This window comes from Chroicocephalus ridibundus, chromosome 5, assembly GCF_963924245.1.
Source record: "Chroicocephalus ridibundus chromosome 5, bChrRid1.1, whole genome shotgun sequence".
NCBI lineage: Eukaryota > Metazoa > Chordata > Aves > Charadriiformes > Laridae > Chroicocephalus > Chroicocephalus ridibundus.
In genome coordinates, this window is record NC_086288.1 from 81,522,432 (window position 1) to 81,548,215 (window position 25,784).

Consider the following 25,784-nt stretch of genomic DNA (forward strand, 5'->3'; position numbering starts at 1 on the left):
TAGTCTTAAAAAAGTCTGAGAATGCTTGTGTTGGTGGTGCTGGTTCAATTCCTTTCTGCCCCAAGACTGACTTGAATCTAGATGTTCTGATCTCGATGGTTTCTCAGCCCACGCAGCTTTGAGTCGTCTTAGGCTTGTTGGGCAGTTCCCCGAGTCTCTCATTTGTTGCCTTGGCCTAAGATAAAATTGCAGTATATTTTTAATTATTTTTTTTCTTTAAGATATAAAAAATGCTCTGTTCCTTGGGAATGAAACAGTTTGGTTCACATTAAACATTTCATTTAACCAGAAACAAAATATTTCACATCATCGTTTTCACAAGGGGGAAAAAAAATATCTTTTTTAAATTTATTGACTTTTTTTTTTCCCCCACCTGCATGACAGGCGAGTTGAGAAGGCAATTATCTGTACAGACCTCATTGAGAGTATTAATTCTTCTTTCTCTGGCCTTTTATTTTGCTAATATTCATGCCTATTTTTTATTATAATTCCATTTAAATAGTGCGTAGAAAACTAGCGTACAAAATGTGTATTGTGTGAACCTGCCTATTTCCTGTAAACTCTGCGTAAGAACTGCTGATTACTAATAGGGAAGAAGAGTTCTAGTTTTCATGATAACCAAGTTATAGCACTTTCTTTCAGGCTAGTCTTTGATTTAGTATCTGGACATTAGCTAAAGGAAACGATGTGGCAGATTCTAGTTATTCTTGCTAAAAGGGAAAGTATTATTACAATCAAGTATACATTTGGGTAGTGCTTTTTTAAAACTTGTGAAAGAAGCTTTGTACCAGAACAATATGTCTGAAAAACAATATACAACATATTTCTCCACGTGAGGGTAGAGAATGTTTGTGAACACCATGGTAAGTGTACCTACTGCTTGTAGATAATTTTTCTGGTGTTTTGATTATTGTGCTGATAGAAAATCTGGAATGAAGATATTTTCAAAAAATGGCTGAAAAATTATTACGTGCACGGTTGATAATGATGGGTGAGTTTTGTGATTGCTGAAATTATCATACAATCACAGAATAGTTTGGGTGGGAAGGGACCTTAAAGCCCCCCCGGTGCCACCCCCTGCCCTGGGCAGGGACACCTCCCACCAGCCCAGGTTGCTCCAAGCCCCGTCCAACCTGGCCTTGAACCCCTCCAGGGATGGGGCAGCCACAGCTTCTCTGGGCACCCTGGGCCAGGGGCTCACCCCCCTCACAGCCAAGAATTTCTGCCTCACATCTCATCTCAGTCTCCCCTCTTGCAGTGTAAAACCCTCCCCCCTCGTCCCACGGCTCCCCTCCCTGCTCCAGAGTCCCTCCCCAGCTTTCCTGGAGCCCCTTGAGGGACTGGAAGGGGCTGGAAGGTCTCCCCGGAGCCTTCTCTTCTCCAGGCTGAACCCCCCCAGCTCTCTCAGCCTGTCCCCACAGCAGAGGGGCTCCAGCCCTCCCAGCATCAACAAAAAACAGATTTTGTTGTTAAAAAAAGTTCTGCAAAGCAGCCAAGAATTTGTATTTCTTAGCCTTTCTGGCTCGCATGCAGTAAGTTGCTATGTGCTAGGAATACTAAACACTGTCAATATTTCTTCTGCTCCAGGTATCGTAACTATTGGAGAGGAAAAGAAGGTTTGCACCACATCAGAAAGTTTCATCAAGATGTGTGACTCTAACGAGGTGAATAAATACGACAATATTTTTGGCAAACCCATCCAATATGTTATAGTAGGTAGTAAGTGGTGTGTTTTTTCTTCCTACTCTTAATATTCTAATTCTAGCTATGGTGATCAAATAAAATCCCAGTGGAAAATCCAGTCAGCAAGTACTTTTCCTAGTCTTTTACCACACACCAAGTTTAGTCAGTGCAGTTTCCCCAGCCATTTGTTTTCCAAATACACTTGAATTTATATTTTTTTTTTAAGAATTCCTTTGTCATGTATATTTTTACTGGGATGTTTTTGGTAGCTCTGTGCAATGAATCACTGTTTGAAGTTCTTACGATTACTGTTGTGACAGGGGAGTGAAGCTTTGAAATGGATTTGACCAAGTCTCGCAGGGTGTTAGGATAATAAATCCTAGTATGTTTGTTGTATTTTTTTTCCCTTAGGCAAAGGCCACCTATTTCAGTGCAGCGGGGGGGGGGTTTGGGTTTGTTTTTAAATGGTCAGGGATGAAGGCAGGATGAACAAAATTACATCTCTCTCAAACAAAAGGAGAGGCTAAAATCCTGATGCCTTTGAAGTCGGAGGCTGCTTTGCTCAATGTTTCGCTGGGTCTTACTGCGTTTGAATAAACCTTCTTAGCGCGGAGGTCGACAGTCTGCCTTTATACCGAAACCATCTAAGAAAACGCAGCCCTTGCTGCGCAGCCCGCCTCAGCGGCTGCTCGCTCAACCAGCTCGCTGGAATTAAAAGCTGATGTAATAATTTTAAGGGCATGGGGTGGGGTGAGGAAGGTGGTTAACTGGGGCTATTTAACCTGGTTTGTATTCTGTCACCATGAACACATTTTATTGGCAAGTTTGGGGGGTAAGGGGATCAATATCTGAAGATGGGAAGCTACAGCTAACGAAGGGGAGCGGGGTTTTCTTAGGCTGCCTCTGCCACTAGAGAAACCGCCACGAACACGTATAGATCTAGTAAAGTAGTATTGTAACCAGGGGAAAACAAACAAACAAACAAACGAACCAGAAAAGAAAAGTGCCGGACGGTTTATTTTTAAATCATCGGATGTTTTTTAATATTTTATAGTTTAAGTACAGTATTTTTAAATAGAATTATGCTTTATCCCTGATAGGAGTGTTGTAACAAAATAGGCGCAAGCACGATGTCATGTAGTGATGTCGATCTTTTGGAAAAAGTAATAGTAACCATTACTTCTGTAGAAGTAACGGTGTAGAATCTTTTGGAAAAAGTAAAAGTAACCGTTACTTTTGTAGAAGTAACACTGTAGAAGCACCGGGAAGGTATTCTTTTGCTCTGCGTTATTTTTGTTCCGTTTCTGTTTACGGTAGCGCCATGAAAGTGCCTTTTTGTCCCCCTTTGCAGCTAAACATGACATTCCACTTGTTCATCGTGGCTCTCGCTGGAGCTGGCGCAGCAGTCATCGCTATGGTAAGCCACCCAACGCTCAGTCGTCTTCCGAATTGCTAACACGTTCCCCTCGTTACTCGGTGTCAGTTATTCAATTTCCGTGCTGTCACTCAGTGCTACTAAAATATAATTCTGTAATTCAGTACTCTCTCTTAGCTTTTTTTTTTTTTTTTTTTAAATGTATTGATGGATCCCCTTTGAAGTAGAATATCATGATTAGTTTTTGGAATAAAAAAAGCACCTTTTTAGTGCATGCTTAGAATTTTTACTATTCTATCGCTGCGTTCAGACAAACACCTGAACTCAGGTGTCTCTCTCATGGCCACAGTAATATCCCTTTACGCTCTATGCCTTTCTGGGTGGGTGTTCACAGCCTTGCCACGCCGCTAGTTTAGGAGCAGACTCTTTTTTTTTTTTTTTTCCGTTCTGTGCATATCTGTGAATGCATCCATTTTTCTGTCAGGAGTAATTTTTGCCTTTTTTATATAATGAAGATTACTTCGAATTTGGTGACATTTTGCCAATGAAAATGATCCACTGAGAAAAAAAAAAGTGTACGAGCTGGTGCCCTGCTCTTCCGCCTCTCGTCTGCTGTGTCTGCTTCAACATAGGATATTTTTAGAATGGGGATTCTGCGCCAGTGTGGGTTTGTATGACACACGCTGGAATGGGAAATGAAAAATGACTGTTACTTGGTACCGATGCATTCCGTAAGAAAAGTGTGTGTGATGATGATTGTTATTTCTACTGCTACTAGAAATTTTACATTGAATCCTAGGGCCATACAGTTTTCGGTCTCCTTAGAATTACATTTATAAAAAAGGACAATCTGAGAATATTCAATGAAGCAAGTGTTCCTGTTGCATTAGTGGGTTTTTTTTGTTTTGTCCGCCATTTTTTCAGTATTAAATGACACCCTGCCAACACAGCAGAGATAGCTAAATGAAAAACATACATTTTCAATGTAATTTTTGTTTCAAGACCACAAATAATAAGTACCTCAGTAGAATATAATTTATACTAATAATTTAATTGATTTTCCAAATGGAGAATTTTCTGCTTCCACCTGAAAAAATGGTGACCAAATAGTAATCATTATAATATATATATTAGCGTTAGGAAAGTATATCCAAGAGATCATCAGTTCTCCGGTACATTGTTGTTTTGAAGTATATGCACCAGTAGTTATCAAATGCTAATTTGTACAGACAACAACTCTGCATTTCAAAGAAGAACTTTCAATCAGAATAGCCACCAAAAGATTTTCAGTGAAAACAAACACATCTTCAGTGGAAGCAACTTAGATAGGTACATTAAGCCACGTAGTTTAAATACATGATACTTTCAATGAAGTTTAAAAAACCCCTTCAAAGCTCAGAGTACCATATCAAAGATGCCATAGATGTGTTGCACCAAGCACTGATCCACTAGGAATTCGCTTTGATGGCTCAGATTTATTCACATATTTAGAAAAGGTCACCCCTACCCATCTATGCTTTTTATTGCATTCTTTGCCCAGAGCAGGCATGATAACACTCTGTTTCAACAGAAATAGAAGAATCTAAGCGCTAGTAAATTGTGTAGTGTCCAAATGCTGGTAAATGTATGCTTTGTGAGATGTTCGCAACTCTGTTGCCTGTATTTCAATTTTCTAAGTAAACTGGTTTTAAGCTACCATTGTGATGTTAGGTTCCTGGTGAAGACTAGCACATTCCACTCTTTGATGGTGGTAATCTTTAGAACCAGCATAACCAGGTCATATTTCTAGGTTGAGCAGTGTGCTTCACGCTTGACACAGTAGCCCAAAGACTGGGGATGGGACATGAAGGAAAGTTTTGTGGTTGGACAAGCAGATATTAACAGGTTCTCTTTCTTTTAGGGAATCAGAGAATGTTTTGGGTTGGAGGGGACCTTAAAGATCACCTAGTTCCAATCCCCTTCCAGGGGGGACACCTCTCACTAGACCAAGTTGCTCAAAGTCCCATCCAGACTGGCCTTGAACACTTCCAGGGATAAGACAGGGAAGTTTACCTTTACATGAAAGATGTAATTTATGGGAGGGAAAATGAATTTTGGGTCCTAAGCGTCTCATATAGAAAGAAGAAAGCATCTTTTTTCCCCCCAGATCCTACACTCAAATTAGTAGAAGGTGGTAAGGTATCAGCAATGGGTTTGGGTGTGGGACAGTGTGCAGAAGCCCTTCAAGTCACTGGAGAACCAATTTCCTTCCCAATATGTGTTGTTGCGTCAATAATCACAAGTATGATTTAATGAAGTTCATCTTTGTATATATCCACAACAGTAGCACATCTCCATGAAATTTAAGAAGACTTCTTAACAAAAAATGAGATTAAAATACCAGCCCTTCACAAAAGGGGAAGCTTATTAATTTATTGCACTTGTAAAAGATTTCTTAGGCCATCCCACTTAAGTAGCATTTTGTATTTATTGCCAGCCAGTAATAGTTGTGCATTATCAATGAGAGCACTGAAAAGATGAATTGGTAAAATTTGCTCTTTTAAATGACATTTTAAGTCATGCCATTGCTATACTTCATTATATCCTCACTTCTGGATTTGTGGATGTTTTCAAGAGCCAGATTATTTAATATGTGCAGAGTTCTTGAACTCTTTTAATATCAACATTTGTCATGAAATTCACCAAAGAAACTGGCTTATTCATAAATATTAAGATCATCTGCCACCAGGATACTTTTCATTAATCTGTATTTTAAAAATATATTTTAGAAAACTGTAGTCATTTATTGCAAAAAAGCACAAGAAAACATCTGTTACTACTTCCAAACCATTTGGTTACAAGTCATAATTTTCCCATATCTACTACTTCAGTCTCTCTCTTGGTCTCAGATTTGTGTATGAGTGTTGGAATTTCTTCACAACTCACTGGCTGCCTCCGGAGTCTCCATAGCGGAATGCTGTTTGGGGGCTCAAAAAGAGACTTGGCCTATGAGTTAGGATTGTGTATAGAAAAACTCACATATTTTTTAGAGTATATGTCAGCAAAAGCTTTATTTTGCAGAAAAGGAAAATGTCAAATAGTTCGTTTTGAAAAATTATCATTTTTAGACTTCAGCCCAAGATGAAAAAAAACTGATAGAACTATTTATGTTGTAGATACTTTTTGTCAGTCTTGAGCACAGAAAAAGAAAAGCCAGGGGTTTGGATCATACTGAATTTGGACTATGTGTGATTCTGAACATTACTGCTCTTTCTCATGTCTGAATGGACAATAAATGGATACAGAAATGATCAGTGAAGTAATAGCTATTAATTTTACTGTTTTCAACATTGTGTCAGATAGAAGCAGAAGACGTGAAGTTGTTTAAGTGTAAACTCTACCATCCCAAAGGGTGATTGTAAGGCCAGTAAGCATCCTGCCCGTGGCGTTTCCCAAAACCACTACAGCAAAACTGAATTAGGAGATAGAGTTTCCCTTCTCAAAAATTACCATGTGAGCATTAGTCTTCTGCCTGAACCTTCACAGCAGCTATGGCCTGCAAAACGGAGACGCAAACAATTCTCCCGAAACAAGGACAAGGGAAATGCGTAAGTGGTCTCGTTCCCCTCCCCCAGTATGATTGTGCTCTTCTGCAGGATGTTAGATGCAGGTAAGGGGAGGAAAAAAATGTTATTTAGACTTCTGCCCTGCTGAGATAACGACATGTCCCAAAAGGAAAGGAAAACCAAAACCAAACCCCTTCTTAGCCTAGATGCAATTCTACAGTTTTGAAAAGCTGAACCATAATTTCACTTTATGAAGAAATCTAAGCGGGAATGTTTCGTAGAGCATGGAAAGACCCCGCGCTGTCCTGCATATGTGTGTAATTGAAACATCCCGAGGCGGACTGTGGAAGCTGCCCTGCTTCAATTTGAATAAGCCTTGACAGGGCCCCACCGGCTTCAGGCTACTCAGGTCATGGAAGTGTGAAATGCAATTAGACAGCCACTTAGAGATGACCTCCTTAGTGTGACAATGTTATCTAGGAACTTGGTGTTCAACAAAAAAAACAAAGGTGGTGGGACTGTTAAACATACATGCCATTCTATAGCACGGATGTGTATTTGAGATTATATTCATTACAAAAGCCAAAGCAGTTGTTTCCAGGAAAGTCATCCTGCTTGCAGTGAGCGTGAACTCCAAGAGTTTTCAGCAGTTGTCCCGGAAGTTTGGGTCTGTGACTTTTGAAGGAAGGGATGGGTGAAGAATGGGAGTTTAACGAAGGTCAGACTGTGGCCAGTGCACTTTCAGAATAGTTTCTCTATTTTTTTTTTAGTAGGAGAAAAATGCCAAGTGCAAACTGCAAGAACGTCAGGTTAAAATTTGCCTCTTAATGCGTCGTTACCAAATATTTTGTGAGAATAAGAAATGGGCCTACGTGGTCCCATTTTCATCACATATTCTTCAGTTGCAGGGTTTTCTGGCAGGTGTGTTTTAAAAGATCAGGAAGATGTGAGTACGCTGCTGACATACCCCCGCTTCTAGGGCTCTCATGTCTACAAGCTGTTTGAGGTTCAGATTATATTTTTTAATTGAAATCTTACCCTCGAAGGACCAGCACTGCTGTTTTCATTGGATGCAAATTGTAATTTTCTGAGATGACAGAATTCTTAGGATTACCAGCCTGTTTCTTTTGATTTTCCTCTAGAGTTTTACCGTGGAGGAATTTTAAGGCATTTCATTCATCAGAATGGGGATTCAGTGCAAGTGCCTCTCATTTGATCTAGAAATGCCTGTTCCAGTGAAATCTTTTGGAACAGCTGAGGTAGATACAAGGCGTTTCTTTTTCCTGCGTGCTAAATTACGCCCAGGACGCGTCCCAGGGTAACACAGTACGTGCTGCCATCTCCAGCACTCGCGCTGCCATCACAGGTTGTGTTGCGAGGGTTGTACTAGATGTATTAAGAAACTCCTAAAGATACGTAGAAATACTACTATCTGTAGTCTTTTTCCCAGAGGACGGATTCTCTGAACGCTGCTTCCTATTTTATGGCTCCTCAACTCAGACTGTATTCCCCAAATAGGTGAGAGCTTGCGGTAAACCACCAGGACAAAAAAGACACCAAAAATACGTGCTCCTTTGAAGGGTTTCAGAACGCTTTCCTTGATTTTAATTAGCCAGATTAAGAAATGAACATCAGCCTGCACTAATCAGCAACAATTGCCAGCAAACATTTGTGGAAAAAGACAACATTGGCTTTTCCAAAAAAAAGAAAGATCCTACAGAATTGGTTCTGTTCATTTAGTATGAATCTAAGATGCTCATGTATCTACAAAAGCCCAATACGAAAAGGAGAGTTTACATAATCTCAAGGTGTTTTTAAGATTAGTCTATTCCATTTTCCACTATTTGAATCCTAGTTTAGTTTTTCCATTTCTTAGGAAGAGATGGAATCTTTTTGATTTCAGACAATTAACTGTGGCCTCTGAGGCACTCAATTAACTATAAGACATGCTCTCATTAGAAAGTATCTGAAAGCTTGCTGGGGGAGGAATAAATGTCCAGAGAGACCTGGAATAAACCAGCTGAATACCATTACTGAATATTTTTATTTTCTGGCTGAATACAGAGCCAAGAGAGCATGTCCTAAGAAGGTCAGAGGCTCCTTGCAAGCAGATCCAGCAGACGGAAGGTAGGACATTTGAAGTCCACCTTTGAAAGGAAAGCTTTCGAAGCCTGCAGATGTCCTGAAAGGCCCAGACCCCGGAAGCTGAGGTGGACAGGAGAGCCGTTCATTGCTCTTACAGGCAGCGAAATAGACTTTACACTGTAGGTGGTCACAAGCATGAAGACTAAGGAAACTAACTCCAAAAGGGACTGAATGCAGATAGCATGTGACTGCCCCCAAAGGAGGAAATTTAGAATAGAATCCTAGAATTGCCTCGGCTGGAAGGGACCTTTCAGATCATCGAGTCCAACCATCAGCCCAACCCTGCCCAAACCCCCACTACCCCGTGTCCCTTAGCACCACGTCTGCCCGGCTTTTAAACACCTCCAGGGATGGCGACTCCACCACTGCCCTGGGCAGCCTCTTCCAATGCTTGACAACCCTTTCCAGGAAGAAATTTTTCCTGATATCCATCCTAATCCTCCCCTGGTGCAACTTGAGGCCATTTCCTCTTGTCCCATGGCCTGTTCCTTGGGAGAAGAGCCCGACCCCCCCTGGCTACCCCCTCCTTTCAGGGAGCTGCAGAGAGCGAGAAGGTCTCCCCTCAGCCTCCTCTTCTCCAGGCTGAACACCCCCAGCTCCCTCAGCCGCTCCTCACCAGACTTGTGCTCCAGACCCCTCACCAGCTTTATTGGAATAAAGTATTTTTGGCAGCAGTTCCTTGGAGGACTCAGCTTCATTCCTTGTGTTGGTGGTGTATTAATATTTATCACTTGCTTGATTTTTCAGTGCCACCATTCAGAAGGCAGGACAGCTACCAGTTGTTAAACTTGGTCATGGGCTGCCATACGATACGATTTTTATAGACTGCTAAGCTCCATCTCAAATGCAATTAGGGTGTTTTACATCCTCTATTTATAATGGAAAACATTTGCAGAACATAATTTTTCTACTGGTAAGATACCTTTCGCTGACTTTCAGATTAAATTTATTCAAAGCCACGTGAAAAACATTTGTTCATGTGACAATATTGCCAATATCCTTTAATTGGTGTTTAATTCTCTGATGTATTCATAGACACTCTGTCCTCCCCATTCGCTAAGATAAATAAACCAAGTTCTTTGGGTGCACATCATCACAGCTCACCCAGTGATTCGTGTTGGCTGCAAGTGAGCCACGTCCAACGTCCAATACTCACCAATAACTTGTATAATAATCACTGGCTCTGGGTTTTTTTCCCCTTCTTTTCAGATAATTTTTTATTTTGTTTTTGGATGGGATACTTGGAAAGCTCTTAATCTTTGTTTTCTTTAGAAAAATTAAATGTATTTCTACATTGTTCAAAAATTTACCCAGAACGTGAACATTGTTTCTGCTCCATTCAAGACGTATACAGAAGTTGTCTTTTAAAAATAATTCAAATCGCTTTTTTGTTTTGCATGCATTTCAAGGAATTGCATAAATAAATTGTGGTATAACTAATACATAGTGAAATAAAATTACTAAATTAAATGGTGACAGGTGCGTGCCCTTTTAAGACCTCAAGTTTATTTGTAACTATATTTTGTCACATTTTGCCTAGCTGAAAATATTTTTCAATTTTTGACAAATTTTTACCGAATTAGCTGGTTTTGACAAAATTGCTGGAGTTGTAGATGAAGGAAAGAAGTTATGGCAAAATGGAAAGCTAATGCTAATTTTAACAGGAAGGAAAAAGCAAATATTTATTAAATTGTGTTAGATGAGTAATCGCAAGACTACAGATGTGTCTACGGCATATTTTTGTCTTAGGCAGCTACTTTAACAAACAGTGATTCAATGGGGAAAAGTCTGCAAGAGATTACCAGGAGGTGTTTTTTCCACGTAGATTTGCAGACTGGCTGAAATAGCAAAGCGGGGATGATGTGTCGATTTCTCAGTTCTTTTAAATTTTTTACAACCATTGCTACCGACTAGCGAGTCACGGTAAGAGTGCCGTCTGTGCGCCGGGTTATCTGAGGATTAATGAAGCTCAAGCTCGAACTTCACATCGTATTGCTGTTCTACTTCATGACATGACAAAGCTCCGTTCCTTCTGATGAAAGCCCAAGCTCTATCCCATAGCTCGCCAGTTTGAACGCGCTCTGTTCTGCCCAGCTCCCTTGGTTCCTAACTCCATGTTACCTCTCTTACAGGTCCATTATCTCATGGTCTTGTCTGCCAACTGGGCCTATGTGAAAGATGCTTGCAGAATGCAAAAATACGAGGATATTAAATCAAAGGAGGAACAAGAGCTTCATGACATTCATTCTACTCGCTCTAAAGAGCGGCTCAATGCTTACACATAAGAGAAACCTTGTCTTACTTTCTAACATGTGAATGCTTTGTTGTTTAACTAAAGGCCATCCAACCATTTTAAAAACAATTGAAAGTGCTTCTCACAAAAGATAGTTTGGGTGATTCAGACATCACCCAGGTACAATTCTTGGTTGTCTAGCACTTGGTTTCTTAATTAGTTCTTACTTTGTGTGACCATTCTCTGCCACAAAGCTCCTAAATAGCCTTTTCCTGAATCCTTTTAAGCTAATTAGTTCTGCTAGATCAAGGATACTAAACTATTGTCAAATACAAATATGTGTTTGATTTTTTTAATCACTTTGTATGTGTTATGCATAACACCTTTTGCATTGTTTCTTATATGTTTTTTGAAAAAAAAAAGTAGCTTTTTATACTTTTTAGTTTTGAGTTCAATAACTACTTTAACTACAGGTATACTTCAAAGGGACCATTGTACATGATGTACAATATATAAAGAAAACACTCTGATGACTTTCCTTTATATTTGGAAAACTTGCCAGATGGACCCTGATCGACTTGAACGAAGGTCCTAAGAACGTTTTAAACAATCAAAGGTGCAATTTCTAAATTTGTAATAGTGGGTAAAAAAAAAAAAAAAAAAAAAAAAAAGGAAAGAAAAATGAAAAAAAAAGAGAAAAAAAGAAAAAAAAGAAAAAAAAAGAAAAAAGTGCTTCTTATCTTTGTTAACATTGTATTATTATCGATGTTTTTAAAGAATATTCTCTTGTTCCAAGTTCCATGGGTGATAATTCCTGTTTGTATTGTGAGCATGCAGACCGTGGTGCTAACAATGCATGGCCACTTGCCTTTTGAAGGAATTCAATACCACGGCTACCTGTTAAAGAGTTATGGTATATAGACAATTGTTAATTAAGTGATATAGTTATCCATAGTTTTTTACAGAATGATCTCTCTCGAATTCAATGATGGTTATGCTAAATTGGAGCTGTTCATGTGACGATGTAAGAAATTACTGCTTAGCTACATTTATGAAAGTAATATATCAAAAATACAGTGACCGTAGGAGTCAGATGTCTTTTTACCTGCTTTAAAAATTTAAATGGATTGCACCTGTCTGAACTGTAAAAGATATATTAAAGGAGACTTCCATAAATGTTATAGCTTGGCTTCTAGCTTTCCTACACATATCGGTTTACCTGTACTATGTTAAAGTAAGGTGAAAAACACTACAGAGCTTATTATTTGAAAGTGTAGTAATATATTTGAACCTTTATTTTGATAGGAAAATGTTATCAGAAAGACAGGTCATCTTCATTTGAAAGAATTACCTGTATCAAAAACAAAACAAAAAACCCTATTTAAGAAAAGTCGGTATTATTGGACCAAATTTGGTGGATTTTTTTTTTCTTTTTGCCTCTTTCTAATGCTACAAGAATGCTGTAAAGTGTCTTTTAAAGTGATGTAGCCTGACAAGACATTTTTGTCAGTGTTAAAAATCTTAGGTAGTTTTGTGCACTTATTGGACCATTGTGAATTCTCTCTCAGTGTAAGTGCATTTCTAATAAAACTTCTTGAGTAAAACTCTTCTTTGTACTATTACTAGTCATGCATCATCAGTAATTTTTAACAATTCTTGTAGTAAGTAGAGGGTAATACTATAGTTACTTGTGGCATGATAATGCATTAAGTAGTATTAGTTGATTGAATTTTTTTTAATTTTTCTTTTCTTTTGCTTGTTTTGGGGTTTTTTTGGTTGTGTTTTTGATTTGGGGTTTGGGGTTTTTTTTGTTGTTTGGTTTTGTTTTTGGTTTTTTTTTTTTTACACTTAGGCTGTCCTATGGGGTCAACAGTTTTCTGATAATGTGCAGTACCGGTATTACAGTTCTGCAAAAAGTAGTAGGAACCTCTTTTGGATTCTATATTGTAGTGTTTCAGTTTTGTGTCTTCAAACGTTTGTGCTGATTTTTAAAACTTTGTCTTTTAAACTCATGTAATGATGTTAATGCTTTTGGCTCTTCTCTGGTATTAGAGTTTGTATTTTCACAAAGAATGCTTTGTAGCAGGCATTACAATTAATCTGTTTTGTACATAAATGTGCCAACAGCTTGATGGTGGCGTTTTTGAAATGTAGAACAAAGTGCTTGCAAAAATGTAATAAACACACTTGTGTACTTTGTGTACTTATTAATTGTTCGTGTTGCGTAGTTTTTTCTTTGCCTGTACTGGACAAATCGTTGGAACCAGAAATGGAAGAAGCTTGTCCCTTCTCTTGTCCTTGCTATTGGAGGACTCTTCTCAGTATTATGCATTTTTTTGGTACAACCCACTTTTAGATGTTCGAGGAGATAGTTCCTTTAGCAGAAATTATGACAATAAAGGGTAAAATTTTAAAAATAATCATTTGGAGATGTTCTATTAATTATAGAATATGTCTTTGTCCAATCTGTGGCAAAAAATTCTTATGGTGATGAATAATTTAAAAAAAAAATCCAAACTCTGAAGAGTAATGTTCTTATCCCTTTTCATGATACAATTTCCTCTGGCCTGTACCTTTACAGATCGCACATAGGTAAAAGTACAGTGTACAGCCTTCCCACGGGTAGGAATTGGGCCACAGTTTTGGGTAGTTTGTTCCGCTGAATTAAAACTCGCGGTCATTGCCCATGCGCAGGTTCCTTCAAATATATCTCTTAATCAGCATTTAGTATCAGAAAAGTTATATGAATGAGAGCAGAATTTCTTCTGAGAGCAGAATTTCGTAGTCGAGGAAGAGCAAGGTAGGATGAGCCATACTTGTTATATTTTTACAGCTGGGCAAGATGCACGTGACCGTGGTGTCATTTGGAAAAAGCTCAACAGAAGCGGCTCTGGCGCCACTTTGAGTGTTGCTGAGGAGACTGGTAACAATGCTGCGTTACTTCTGTGCATGCAAAGTCGTTTAAATGGCTAAGAGAAATCCATAGCTGTGCCAATTAGCACGATATCACTAAGGAAAATTAATTGGAAGACAGTTCCACAATGTGTTTGTTTCTCGGTTAACTAGCTGTTGCGCGGCTCTCTGTGTGCTCGTGGTGGGAACGCATGCCGTCACGGCAAACAAGTCCTTCAGCAGCAGCACAAGCCAAGGGAGCAGAGGAGCTTCCCACAGCACACCCGTCATGACTGATTCACTTCAACGTCTGCGTGTATTTGGTTTATGCCAGACTCTTGGGTGCTTGTTGACAGCCCACGCTGATTTATCCTGAGGTAGGTTGCGCAGATCTTGATTTCTGTAGACTCGTCTGTGCTAAACCTGTGGCTATTGTGCTCTGCAGAAACAAGAAAACCGATCGTAGATCAATCCCTTTAGTGCAGGTTTTTGCTGCACGAAAGGGGGTAGTTCCATGAAAATTCCAATTTAAGAAGCTTCCAGCCCTAGATACTCAGTTTTGTGTTTTCTTCATGGTTTACTGTGCCCATCAATAGTGCTCATAGCACGTTACAAAACAGATCCAAAACCTGCTTGAGTTAGAAATCCTTCCCACCCCTTTTCCTCTACCCACGTCACCTCATTTTCTTTGCACAAGCTTATTTTCTCCCTCAGCAGGATCGTATCAGTGTTTCTGTTTTCGGCACAACCACACGAACCGTTTAATCAGCATGATTTAGGGAATAGTGGAGCGCACTGGAGACGTGGGGATGAGTGTCCACAGCAGGGGTTGGGAGGAGGAGAATTTTTAAGCCAGTGTCATGCCTAAAGCCAATGTATCATCTAGTTGGGTGATGCGGCTAAAAGCAGGAGGCGCTGAAATTATTTGCTAATTTCATGTTTCTAAATAGTTTATGATTTTTTTTTTTGTCACAGGAGCTAAAATAAAATGAGGATTTCTGTTGTAATTGGAAGTGTATGTATAAATTCATTGGGTTTAATAATAGATGCCATTATTAGTCTTGACTTGGTGCGGTTATTTAAATTGTAATACGTATGCATTGACCATAAGTATTTCTTGAACATGACCATGGTTGCAATTCACCTCCAGTTGGTACAGTAGATTTTAGGACGGAAAATTTCTGCGCTGTGCTTCCTATAATAATCAATGACAAAAGTTTATAGAGTTCTTTCCATCGTTAAGACCCAGCGTATTTTTCAATTATTCAGTTCGGGGTTACCGCAGGTATTAACACGGCTGCATTTCTGAAGAACACAGCTCGATTCAGCTAAGTCATAGAAGCACAGACTATAATGCATTTCATCCCAGGAGGGGAAGGGTGGTGTTTATACAAGTTCTCTCTTAAATACAAGCAACGTTTTATTTCCGTTGGGTTGCGCAGAAAGCCTGCAAATAGGTGTTGTTGGGCAGCAAACTCATTTATGTCTCCAGGTGATAGCACATTTCAGCGCTGCCTGCATTTTGGGTAGATATCAATTGAAAAGAACAAGCTCAAAGCACCTCTTGTATTTAACAGCTCTTTCTGTCCCACGTGAATTCTTCTGACTTGTATTTTTTAAGAGGGGGGAACTCCAGCAGTTTCTGGATTTTGAGATTTTTAACAATAGTTTCTGTTTCTTTCAGATATCTGTGGAGGATCCCAACCCTGCAGAGGGTCACTCCTGTATTTAACAGTTATTAGCAATGATGGCAGCAGGTAAGTGGTTCTGCTGGTACAGAGACAGCTCGTTTGTGGTAGAGAATCTTCATTTTAGAAGAGAAAATCATAGAATCACAGACTGGTTTGGGTGGGAAGGGACCTTAAAGGCCACCCAGTGCCACCCCCTGCCCTGGGCAGGGACACCTCCCACCAGCCCAGGTTGCTCCAAGCCCCGTCCAACCTGGCCTTGAACCCCTCCAGGGATGGGGCAGCCACAGCTTCTCTGGGCACCCTGGGCCAGGGGCTCACCGCCCTCACAGCAAAGAATTTCTTCACAATATCTCATCTCAATCTCCCCTCTCTCAGTTTGAAGCCACTACCCCATTTTTTTCTTAAGGATAAATACTATTTTAAGAACCAATCTCAGTGGGGAGCAAACTTATCCTCAACAAGTTCACGTCCCGGTTGAAGCATGCAAACCAACTCCTGGAATTTTAGGATTCAGCCAGTTTAGTTTGCACACCCTCACAAGTTTGATCTTTGGGAGTAATACACTAAATCCCACAGTTAGACACAGAGGCAAATTGTCAGGTGCCTCAGGTTTGAGATGAATAAGCAGCGTTGAAGCCCTTGTGTTGTTGCCACCTTTTTACATTGTGACACGTGAAATCACATGTTAGGCAGTAATACCTCATTACCGTATTTAAGTCGTACCTGTGTTCTCCTTTCATGGTTTGCTTTTTCTCCTTGACATGCTGCTCCTTGTGCTGTAATTTTAAGTGGAACTGAAGTAACGTAAAACTTGCTGCTACTGAGAAGAGGAGGTCTCACTGGCGAGTGGTGTACCACATGGCTGGAAAAAGGGATGAAGACGGTGAAAAAGAGCAAGAGAGGGACAAAGAAATGTAAGATTTTGCCTTGCTAGTAACCCTAGCTGCAAACTAATAAGCTAGGCTCAGGGCCTGTACCTCAATTAAAGAATTAGGTATGACGCGTAGGACTCACGGGCTCAAGAAGTAGCGAGAGCTTCTGACAAGGTACAAAGAGCAAATACTGCCTGGAACGTCTTGATTTGGGACAGTCCCAAGGCACATTTCTCCTTAAAGGAGCGTGTGGCCAAGAGAAACCTGTAGCTGCAGGTCATAGAATCATAGAACGGTTAGAGTTGGAAGGGACCTTAAAGATCATCTAGTTCCAGTGGCCTGCGATGGGCAGGGACACCTCCCATTACATGCCTTTAATTGTCATGGTAGGACCAAGTTGCTGGTGGTATGGCCACGTCCTCCTGGTTTCCCTTCCCAGCATGAGAAACACGATGGCAGAGCAGATGTCACGCGTGTAGTAGGATGGAACGTATGCGTGGAGTTTGTGTCAGTTAAAGCAGCTCTGAGGATGATGCAGAAGAGGAACCACCGCAACGCACATGATCCTGGCCCCTCTGAAGCAAGTCTGTGTTTCACTAACAACAGAACAAAGTCAGGATTTGAGGTTGAGCAGTCTGGAAGATCTGGGGTTTGTATCATTTGCTTAAAACCAAGTGGGTCACATTATGATTTTTTGCAATGTAATAGTTAAGTGATTGCATTTTTCATACATTTTAAATATACACACACGTGCATACAATACCTAGTCTGATGAAATAGGGTGGGTTTTTTTAATATACAGTTAATCAGTGCTCTGTTGTCTGAAATTGTACTATTCCAGTTATAGAAGAAAAATCAGCTGAGATCCTGCAGACTTTAATAGTATTCTGATGTCCTGTGGGCCTGTGAGCCCATCATCTTTATTCAACGGTGGGTTTTTTTTAGAATCTACAGTAGAAAATACAATTAATGGGTACCTGGATAAATCAAATACACTTGAGAAGACACAGCATGACTTTTATAAATGGAAGTCTATTAACAAACCTACTGGAGTCTTTTGAGGGTGTCAGCAGCCATGTGGTTATCAGCAGTCTCTTTCATTTCCTATTTATTTAGACATCCAAAGGGCCTTTGACAGTATCTTGCCAAAGTATTTTAAGACCACTCAGCCATAGGAAAGTCCTCGTATGGGTAAATAATTGGATAACAGATAATAACTAAGACAGTTCTTACACGGGAGGAAGATCATTTTTGGACTCTGGGTTCTAGACTGGGTCATCTTTGAGGATGGTGCGTCCTGATTCTGTACGTTCACCTCCATCGCTCTCAGGTGGAGTATCTGGTCGTGGGGGTGGTCGTTTTGGACTTCTCTGTCTTTTGGGGCACACTGCTCGCTCTTCCTCCTCCCTAGTTTGAGTTCATCTTATCCTAGTCATTTTTCTGCTGTAGGTGGTGAGCAGCAACAAGTTTCCTCATGGAAGAGCTGCCACTTCTATTGCCCCAGTACTTCTCAGCTATTTGGCATGTTTTTACACTGAGGGTGGTGAGCCCCTGGGGCCCAGGTTGCCCAGAGAGGTGGGAGATGCCCCATCCCTGAAAATATTCCAGGCCAGGTTGGACGGGGCTCTGAGCAACCTGATCTGGTTGAAGATGTCCCTGCTTATGGCAGGGGGGTTGGACTGGATGAACTTTTAAAAGTCCCTTCCCACCCAAACTCTCGTATGATTCCCTGTTAACTAAGGAGAAAAATCTGAGCTCCTTGAACAGATTTCTGTCAGCCTTCAATATTCTTAGAGTAAAAATAAGGGAAAACCAGGAATTAGGGTAATATTTATCCATACAAGATCATGTTGCTTTAAATCCTATGCAAATTTGTGCGATGCGACGCTTTTCAATTGATATTCAAGTCGTGTTGTTGTTGTTCTTTAAAATCAAACAAAGTCATAAATAATAATGTTAGGCAAAAGAATATTTTTCTAAGTCTAGGGAGGGGTGTTCCTCTGGGACAAAGCAGCTGATAATAAAAAACCCCTCGAATCCACTAAATTCATGAAAAAACTTTGAAAATAATAATGTGAGTTCATACCGTAATTTATATGATATAATTAAGTGAACTATAGAAAGTGTTAATCAATTTTCCTGAGGAGAAAAGTTTATTAAAAAAAAGAGAATAAAAAATCTCCTTATTTAAAATTTAAGACTGGCTAACAGTATTCAGGCATGACATGCATTTTTATGGTTTGGTAATGTGATATTTTTGCATTTTGACAATAAATACACAGATTCATATATATCCATTTGTATTTAATTTCGTTAGAATACAGAAGAGCCACATGCATGGAAGGAGCCATCAATCCGTGAAAGTCGTCTCCTCGTTTCCCTGTGTGCCATGGGGCGCAGTAAGAGTTTGTTATCTGCATTAATCTCTTTAACTGGATTAAATTCTTGAGAACAAAATCCACTCAGTTCCTGGATGAGCGTACGGGCCAGACCTGTGGAACAGGTATTTAGGAATAGGCATGCAGGCAATTTGATTATATTCCAGAAGATCACAGTTCAACTCTGTCTCGCAGGTTTTCCCAGGAGGGTAACTGAGAAAACTGCATAATTTGAGACTCATTTTAGGGTCATGGTCCTTCTAGTAAATCTATTGTTTTGTTTTCTGAAAAAAAAAATAAAAAGAGAAAAGAAAAAATTATAGAGAGCCTTCAGAGTGAAAACAAATCTGTGTTTGATCCAGTGTTGTTCTGGCTACTGCTTGTGAGTTTTTGTTGGATGCTCGACAGGGACAACAAATGCATAATCCAGTGTTACACTTCAATTTGATAAATGCCGCGGAGATTATTTTTTTCTTCTCCATTATGAAGCATAGATCATGGTCAACAGTACACCAGACTGTATCGCCTTGAAACCTGGTGTCAGAATTCCCATTTGCCTGCAGAAAGGTACCTTTCCTTACTCTATATTTTTATTTTGGCAGCTGCAGTCCTGACCCTGGCTTCATATGCTTACAGCTGACCTAATTTAATTTCTTTCGTGTTGTAAGTAGAGAGACTCTGTCAATAGCACTCCGTTTGTTTGATGGTTGTGATTATTTTTGTCATACATTTTTTTCTGTATGAATATATGAAAATGCAGTAATCATCTCAGCTCTATTTCTTTCTAGGAATTTGTTCAGACCGAGAAATCTAAATAAACAAACTGAAGGGACTTGTCCTTTCTTTTTAAAGCATTATAATTTTCAAAAGGTCTCTGAAGTTCAAAGGGAATCTTTCTTCTACCTAAATGATTTTATTCACGAAAAACTGGAGGGAATCAAATGAAAGTGCTGTGGTGACACTGAATTTGGATATTAGACGTATTTTTCTGTCCTGAATTCCACGTCAGCTTGTGGAGCGATGTGCTGCTTAACCGATCTTCCTGCGAAAGTCAGGCAGTTTGTTTCTTGATGACCAGCCCCATCCGACCTGTTTGAGGTAAGTTAAGTAAACATCAGTGGAAACCTTAACAGAAAAGAAACTATTATGGAATTCATAATTATTTTTTTTTCTGCCCGTGGGCCGGAGCTCAGTGTTCTAATCACAGCAGTATAAGACGCTGTTATGGGTAAATTGAAAACATGTTGGTCTTCATGCTTATTCCTCATTACGTATAAGTATCTTTACATATTTTAAAAGATATAAACACAGCACAAGGAGATTACCCATATAAGGTAGCATTTTGTAGCTTTTGACAATGAGGAAAATGGTTGAAGGGGAAGACTGTGGTAAGTCTCATGCTGACATTTGTAGAACCCTGACATCTGGTGGTAAAACTGCTTAAAACAGAAAGATGTGGGTAATTAGTGGCTTTAGGAGAGTACGATTTTAAATAATCTCTTTCGGTAGAATTATTCCAATCTGTTTCTTTTCTAGCTCTGTATATTTAGAATTTATTCTGTAACATAGCTTGAAAACGTCCAAACCCTCTGTCTCTATACAGGTATACAGGTAGATTCAGCCCTTAAATCTTTGTCACGATTGGTAGGTTTACAGCAAGTGAATAACGAAAGGATTTTGCTGATGAACCTGACTTCTTGGCATTATTATTATTGTAAAAGAATTTTTTTTTAATTCTTAGCAGATTTTGCCACCTACTTTAAAAATGGCATTTGTAGATAATTATTGTTGCAGAAGAATATTCTGAAACCAAACCGAAAAAATACTGCATATTTGTACAGTATGGCTTTTTTATATTACAGGTACAATTTCTAAAAATGTTATTTATGATGCTTGCTCACCTTACCTGGTGGTAAAAAAGGGCTGCTAGTCTTTCAGAAATATTTTGTCACTTTCTAGAATGAACAAACATTTTAACTTAAACTAGTGAGTTGCAGTAGCAGCAGCTTCCTGCTGTATGTGAACTTTATTTGCGGTGAAAGCACCGAGCACAGTTCTAGCGTCACTTGGAGCAGAGGGATGCTTGCTCCAAAAGTCATGGCGTCATGAGACAACCATGAGACAACCCAACTCGGTGTAAGCGTTGCAGTAAGTGGGGTTCCCTCCGTAGATGTGGAAGTTGGATGTTAAGCTGCCTTGATGTCTAGCTAGCCAAGCTGTTCCAAACCACGTTGTGTCACAGCTGGAGCCTAAAACATAAAGGGGGATGGACTGGACGACACTTACGGTCATTTTAGATGCCTCATGGTATATCTCCTTGTCTTCCGTTACTAATCCAGAAGAGGTTTCAAACATGACATGGCTTGCATCTGTTGGGCCAGTGAAGGATATCAAACACCCTAAAACATACAAAATGACACCAAGTTACTAGACCTAGGTAGTTGAGTCTTACGTCTCTTGATCTCCAGTGTTGTGGCTGGGGTTTCTATGCAGAGGGAAGCCAGTAGAGCCAACCCTGCTGCTGTCTCTGGCTCAGCCCTCCAGTCTGGGCTCCTTGGCAAGAAGACAACACTGGCAAATCCATCTGTGGCTCTTCCGGCTCTCACAGGATCCCAGCTGGAGGAACAACTTGTACACACATCGCACACGTAGCCCTGCTCTTGATAGAGCATTTCCCCCTTAACAGATAATTGAAATATAGATCTGATTTAATTTGGAAAATAGGAAGGATTACACCTTAGGGCAGATGAGAACCTTAAAGCTTCATGGTCTGGTGCCTTCATAAAGCAGATTTACTTGGTGACTGAAATGGAAAAGAATAATTACATTTAATGTTAAGATAAATATTTAAAAAAATAAATTAATTCAGTTCAGCTGTGTTTTTTTTTAAATGAGGGGAACTTTACCCGGAATTAAGTCGTTATGAAAAAAGATTTTAGCAAGAGGAGTGAAACTTTTGGGAAAAAACATAATAAATGAGCTAAAAGCCTTAGAATCATAGAATCATAGAATGGTTTGGGTTGGAAGGGACCTCTACAGGCCATCTAGTCCAACCCCCTGCAGTCAGCAGGGACATCTGCAACTAGATCAGGTTGCTCAGAGCCTCATCCAGCCTGGCCTTGAATGTCTCCAGGGATGGGGCCTCCACCCCCTCTCTGGGCAACCTGGGCCAGTGTCTCACCACCCTCAGTGTAAAGAACTTCTTCCTAATGTCTCATCTAAACCCGCCCTGCTCTAGTTTAAACCATTGCCCCTCGTCCTATTGCTACATGCCCTTGCAAACAGCCCCTCCCCGGCTTTCCTGTAGGCCCCCTTCAGGTACTGGAAGGCTGCTATAAGGTCTCCCAGCTTTCTTGTAGGCCCCAAACCTGTAATTTTCTTAGTTCTTCCTTAGTTCAGTTTCACAATGAATAGTCCCTTCCCAGGAGGGAACTTCCAGGCTAACACAAAAATAGTGCTTTAAATCAAATTGTCAAAATGAATTGTGATATTTTTAAGTATGGCAAGTGTGCCTTGGCACTGCTTGATTTTGAGAGATGCTTAGGTTTATTTGCATACAGACCTTGTCTAGGTGACAACAGTTGGCATAATTATATGTTGGTTTTTTGTTTGATTGAACTAATTTTTAAGATGAATTGGAGAGATTCCTCAGAAAAACTTGTTTTCTCCTCCAAAATAACAAGCATAAAGAACTTCCTTGTTGGTCGTAAATATGTGTTGAGCACTTCTGGAGCCCATGGCATTAGGACTTTCCAGATAGCCAGACTAATTTGATCTGAATTTAGGATATCATACGTTTGTCTTTATTGAAGTATTCTATAAAACTCTTTAGCTAAGCCCTTGCTTCTCTATGAGTTATTGGGGAACTTGTTTCAAAAAGCAACATTCTTCACTTTAGTGGGTTTTTTGTTTGTTTCTTTGTCGTTTTTTTTTAAGATTTGTAAAAGAGAGATGTATTGCATATGATTTATCAACGTCCTGAAAGAAAGGTCAGTAACTGCTACCACTATTTTTATTCGGTCTAGAGTACATGAGAAAAACGTCAATTAGCTCTTGCCAGAGATGCTCTGACTGGTTTTGAAAATTACTTTCTTTTACTGTAAAGTCTTCATTTATTTAAGATCAAAGAAAATGCAGAATTTGACATCTTTGTGACTTTTACCATTGTATTTAACACTAACACCTTGCTGTACAAAATGTCTAACATTAATTATTTGATGCCATTACTATATGAAAACGCAGAAATATGGTAGGGAAGGTCCTTCTTAAAACCGGTATACTAAAGTAAAAGTCATTTGAGTATAAAATATTGATATTAATTGAAACATTCGTCATTTATCTGTCAACACATTTTTCTTGCCAAAATCGAAAAGGACAACATTCTCTCCAAGATTATTAGGAAGAAGAGGTGATGTCTTCCTTAAAGGCTATTCACATTAAAATGACTATTTTGAGAATCATGGGGATCGTTACTTTAGGGATCATATACGTAGCTCTAATTGTAAATATGACTGAAAAATCATACAAGTATATTTGGTAAAGACTTTTTAAACACAAAAAAAATTACTATTTAGAATATTAGTCATTTGTACCACTTTGGAATATAGCTTTACTTCAGGGAAGTGGCTTTGGAAAGTTCCCATCACAGAGTCAAAACCAGCCAAATCGTTTTTCAGTAGTAATGATTGAAAACAAATTAAAGTTCTCTTTTTTTTAGATATTAACAAGATGAATGTATGATTTGACTGCTGTGTTCCTGAAAAAGACACAGGACCCCTCTCTGATCGATGTGAGGCACAGATGGGTGTTGTCATCGAGTGGGACAATAAAGGGGGATTCATCTCCACAGTAAGAGAAGTGGAAGCATCCGCATGTGTGAGGTGCGTGTGTGATCTAGTCTGGTGTCTAAGCTCCTCTTCTAGCTCATGGAGTCTAGAGACCTCCATTGACTACCAATACTGCTCGATCCAATTTTCTAACCATAGGTATTCACAGAGATGTTGTAGGATATCCCACATGGCCTCCAGTTGCCAGTACAGAAAGGTGTAAGTTTGTAATTTTTATGCCAGATCTATCAAGACAACTAGCAGCCCCATGCACATAGTGCAGATACGCTAGGGCATCATCTCACAGAATCACAGAATTACAGAACGGTAGGAGTTGTAAGGGCCCTCTGGAGATCACCCAGTCCCACCCCTGCCAGAGCAGGGTCACCCAGAGCAGGTGGCACAGGAACGCGTCCAGGAGGGTTTGGAATGTCTCCAGAGACGGAGACTCCACCACCTCTCTGGGCAGCCTGTGCCAGGGCTCTGCCACCCTCACAGCAAAGAAGTTCCTCCTCATGTTGAGATGGAACTTCCCATGGTCAAGTTTGTGCCCGTTACCCCTTGTCCTGTCACTGGGCACCACTGAGAAGAGCCTGGCCCCATCCTCCTGACACCCACCCTTTCAGTATTTATAAGCGTTGATAAGATCCCCCCTCAGTCTTCTTTTTTTCCAGGCTAAAAGACCCAAATCCCTCAGCCTTTCTTCATCAGAGAGGTGTTCCAGTCCCCTCATCATCTTGGTAGCCCTTTGCTGTCCCCTCTCCAGCAAAAGGCACTATGAGCATTCAGCGGCTGAGTTGAACCTGAGATCTAAATTGTTTATAATTACTTGTTTTGCTTACATACAAACAGCAAAGTTCAGGTGTTCAAGCATTCTCATTCTTCAAAAATTCCCAGGAGTAGAAGTGTTATTTGAGAAATAAACACATGATCAAAATGTACAGAGGCCCAGGAATAATAAAGGAGTGCTCGAAGTACTTTAGGGGTTGTCTTCAGTAACTAGCCCAATCAAAGCCAAGAAGTACAATCTTATGTATTCAAACTAGTTTAATTAGAATGCAAATCTAATAGTCAAGAAGACTTGGGGTGCAGGTCTCCTCTCTCCTTGCAGTTGGGGTTTGAAGGGTATCTGCTTGGATATCGGAGCCGGGGCTGCTGTACTGCTTGCTTCCTTCTGCACACACATCCTAAATGTCAGAGATAACGTCTTTCTGAAATGCCTGGAGCTGTTTTCCCTCTCAGAAGTCCTGTTTTGCCTTCCTGCAGACTCGGGCAGCGATCCATCCAGCAGGTATGACGGGACTATATTTTTAAGGTTTTCAAATGAAGCCTAAAGGCTGGAGGTGGGATGGATGGTACGCTATGAAACACACAGAAGTCTAGAAAAACTCCATCGCAAGCTTTTCGAGCACAGGGAAGAGTAGGAAATGTCAAAGAAACAAGGTCTACGAGCGAAAAGGGAGAGGCAAAAGAGCTGAAGCTCTGCAATCTATTAGAGGAAAGATGTTTCTGAGGTGCGAGCATACGAAGCGGAGCAGGGGGACTGCAATACAGGGCTTGGGTCTGCACGGTTCGAGCGGAACAAACAGCTAGAGAGGGGTAACCAGCGAATCCGGGATGAGGAGGGATCCTCACTGGGTTCCTGAACCCTCAACTTCTTTATGAAGTTGCTGAGCCATAGGCTTCTTCACAAACCTTTTCTCTTAAAAGTAATTCAACACTGGCCGCAGGGAAAGTCAGGCTCTAAGTCCAGAATAAGGCACTAAAATAAGTGACTAGAGAAATTCAAAGACACACAATATCTGTAGTCAAATTTCTAGTTCAAGTGGAAACGTTGGCAGAGTTAAAAGCACGTTAGCTGCCAAAGCCTGACTTCGCTGTCGTCCCCCCCTCCCATCTCTCTGATGTGTGAAATGTCTCCCCGCGCTCCTCTCGGCGTTAATCCTGCAGCCTCTGCAGTCGGGAGACTCCTGGAACGCGGCTTCTGGTAAGGAAACGCAGGTAAAGGGGCTTTCAGCGCGTAGGTTTGAAATATACTGATCATTTTGTTTGGCGCGCTACCTTTTCCGCGTGTTAGTACTTACCCTTATGGTGACAGCGTCTCTCCTTAACCCCCACATAACCGCCTGTGCAACACAGAGGCT

The 25,784-nt window shown here is 40.2% G+C and overlaps 1 protein-coding gene and 1 long non-coding RNA gene across 2 annotated transcripts in view; both read left to right on the forward strand.

Annotated features, from left to right (window-relative positions):
• Nucleotides 1–13,197, forward strand: part of GPM6A (glycoprotein M6A) — a 135,897-nt gene extending 122,700 nt beyond the window's left edge. The window contains exons 5-7 of the mRNA XM_063336056.1: nt 1,588–1,664; nt 3,035–3,100; nt 10,881–13,197. Coding sequence (XP_063192126.1) covers nt 1,588–1,664; nt 3,035–3,100; nt 10,881–11,033 — 296 coding nt within the window. The 3' untranslated portion in view covers nt 11,034–13,197. The remainder of the gene's footprint in view (nt 1–1,587; nt 1,665–3,034; nt 3,101–10,880) is intronic.
• Nucleotides 13,198–16,351: 3,154 nt separating this feature from the next.
• Nucleotides 16,352–25,184, forward strand: LOC134516669 (uncharacterized). Its single transcript, XR_010071392.1, has 4 exons — nt 16,352–16,478; nt 18,754–19,912; nt 23,532–23,694; nt 24,752–25,184. It is a non-coding gene; the product is annotated as an uncharacterized LOC134516669 (long non-coding RNA).
• The last annotated feature ends 600 nt before the right edge of the window (nt 25,185–25,784 follow it).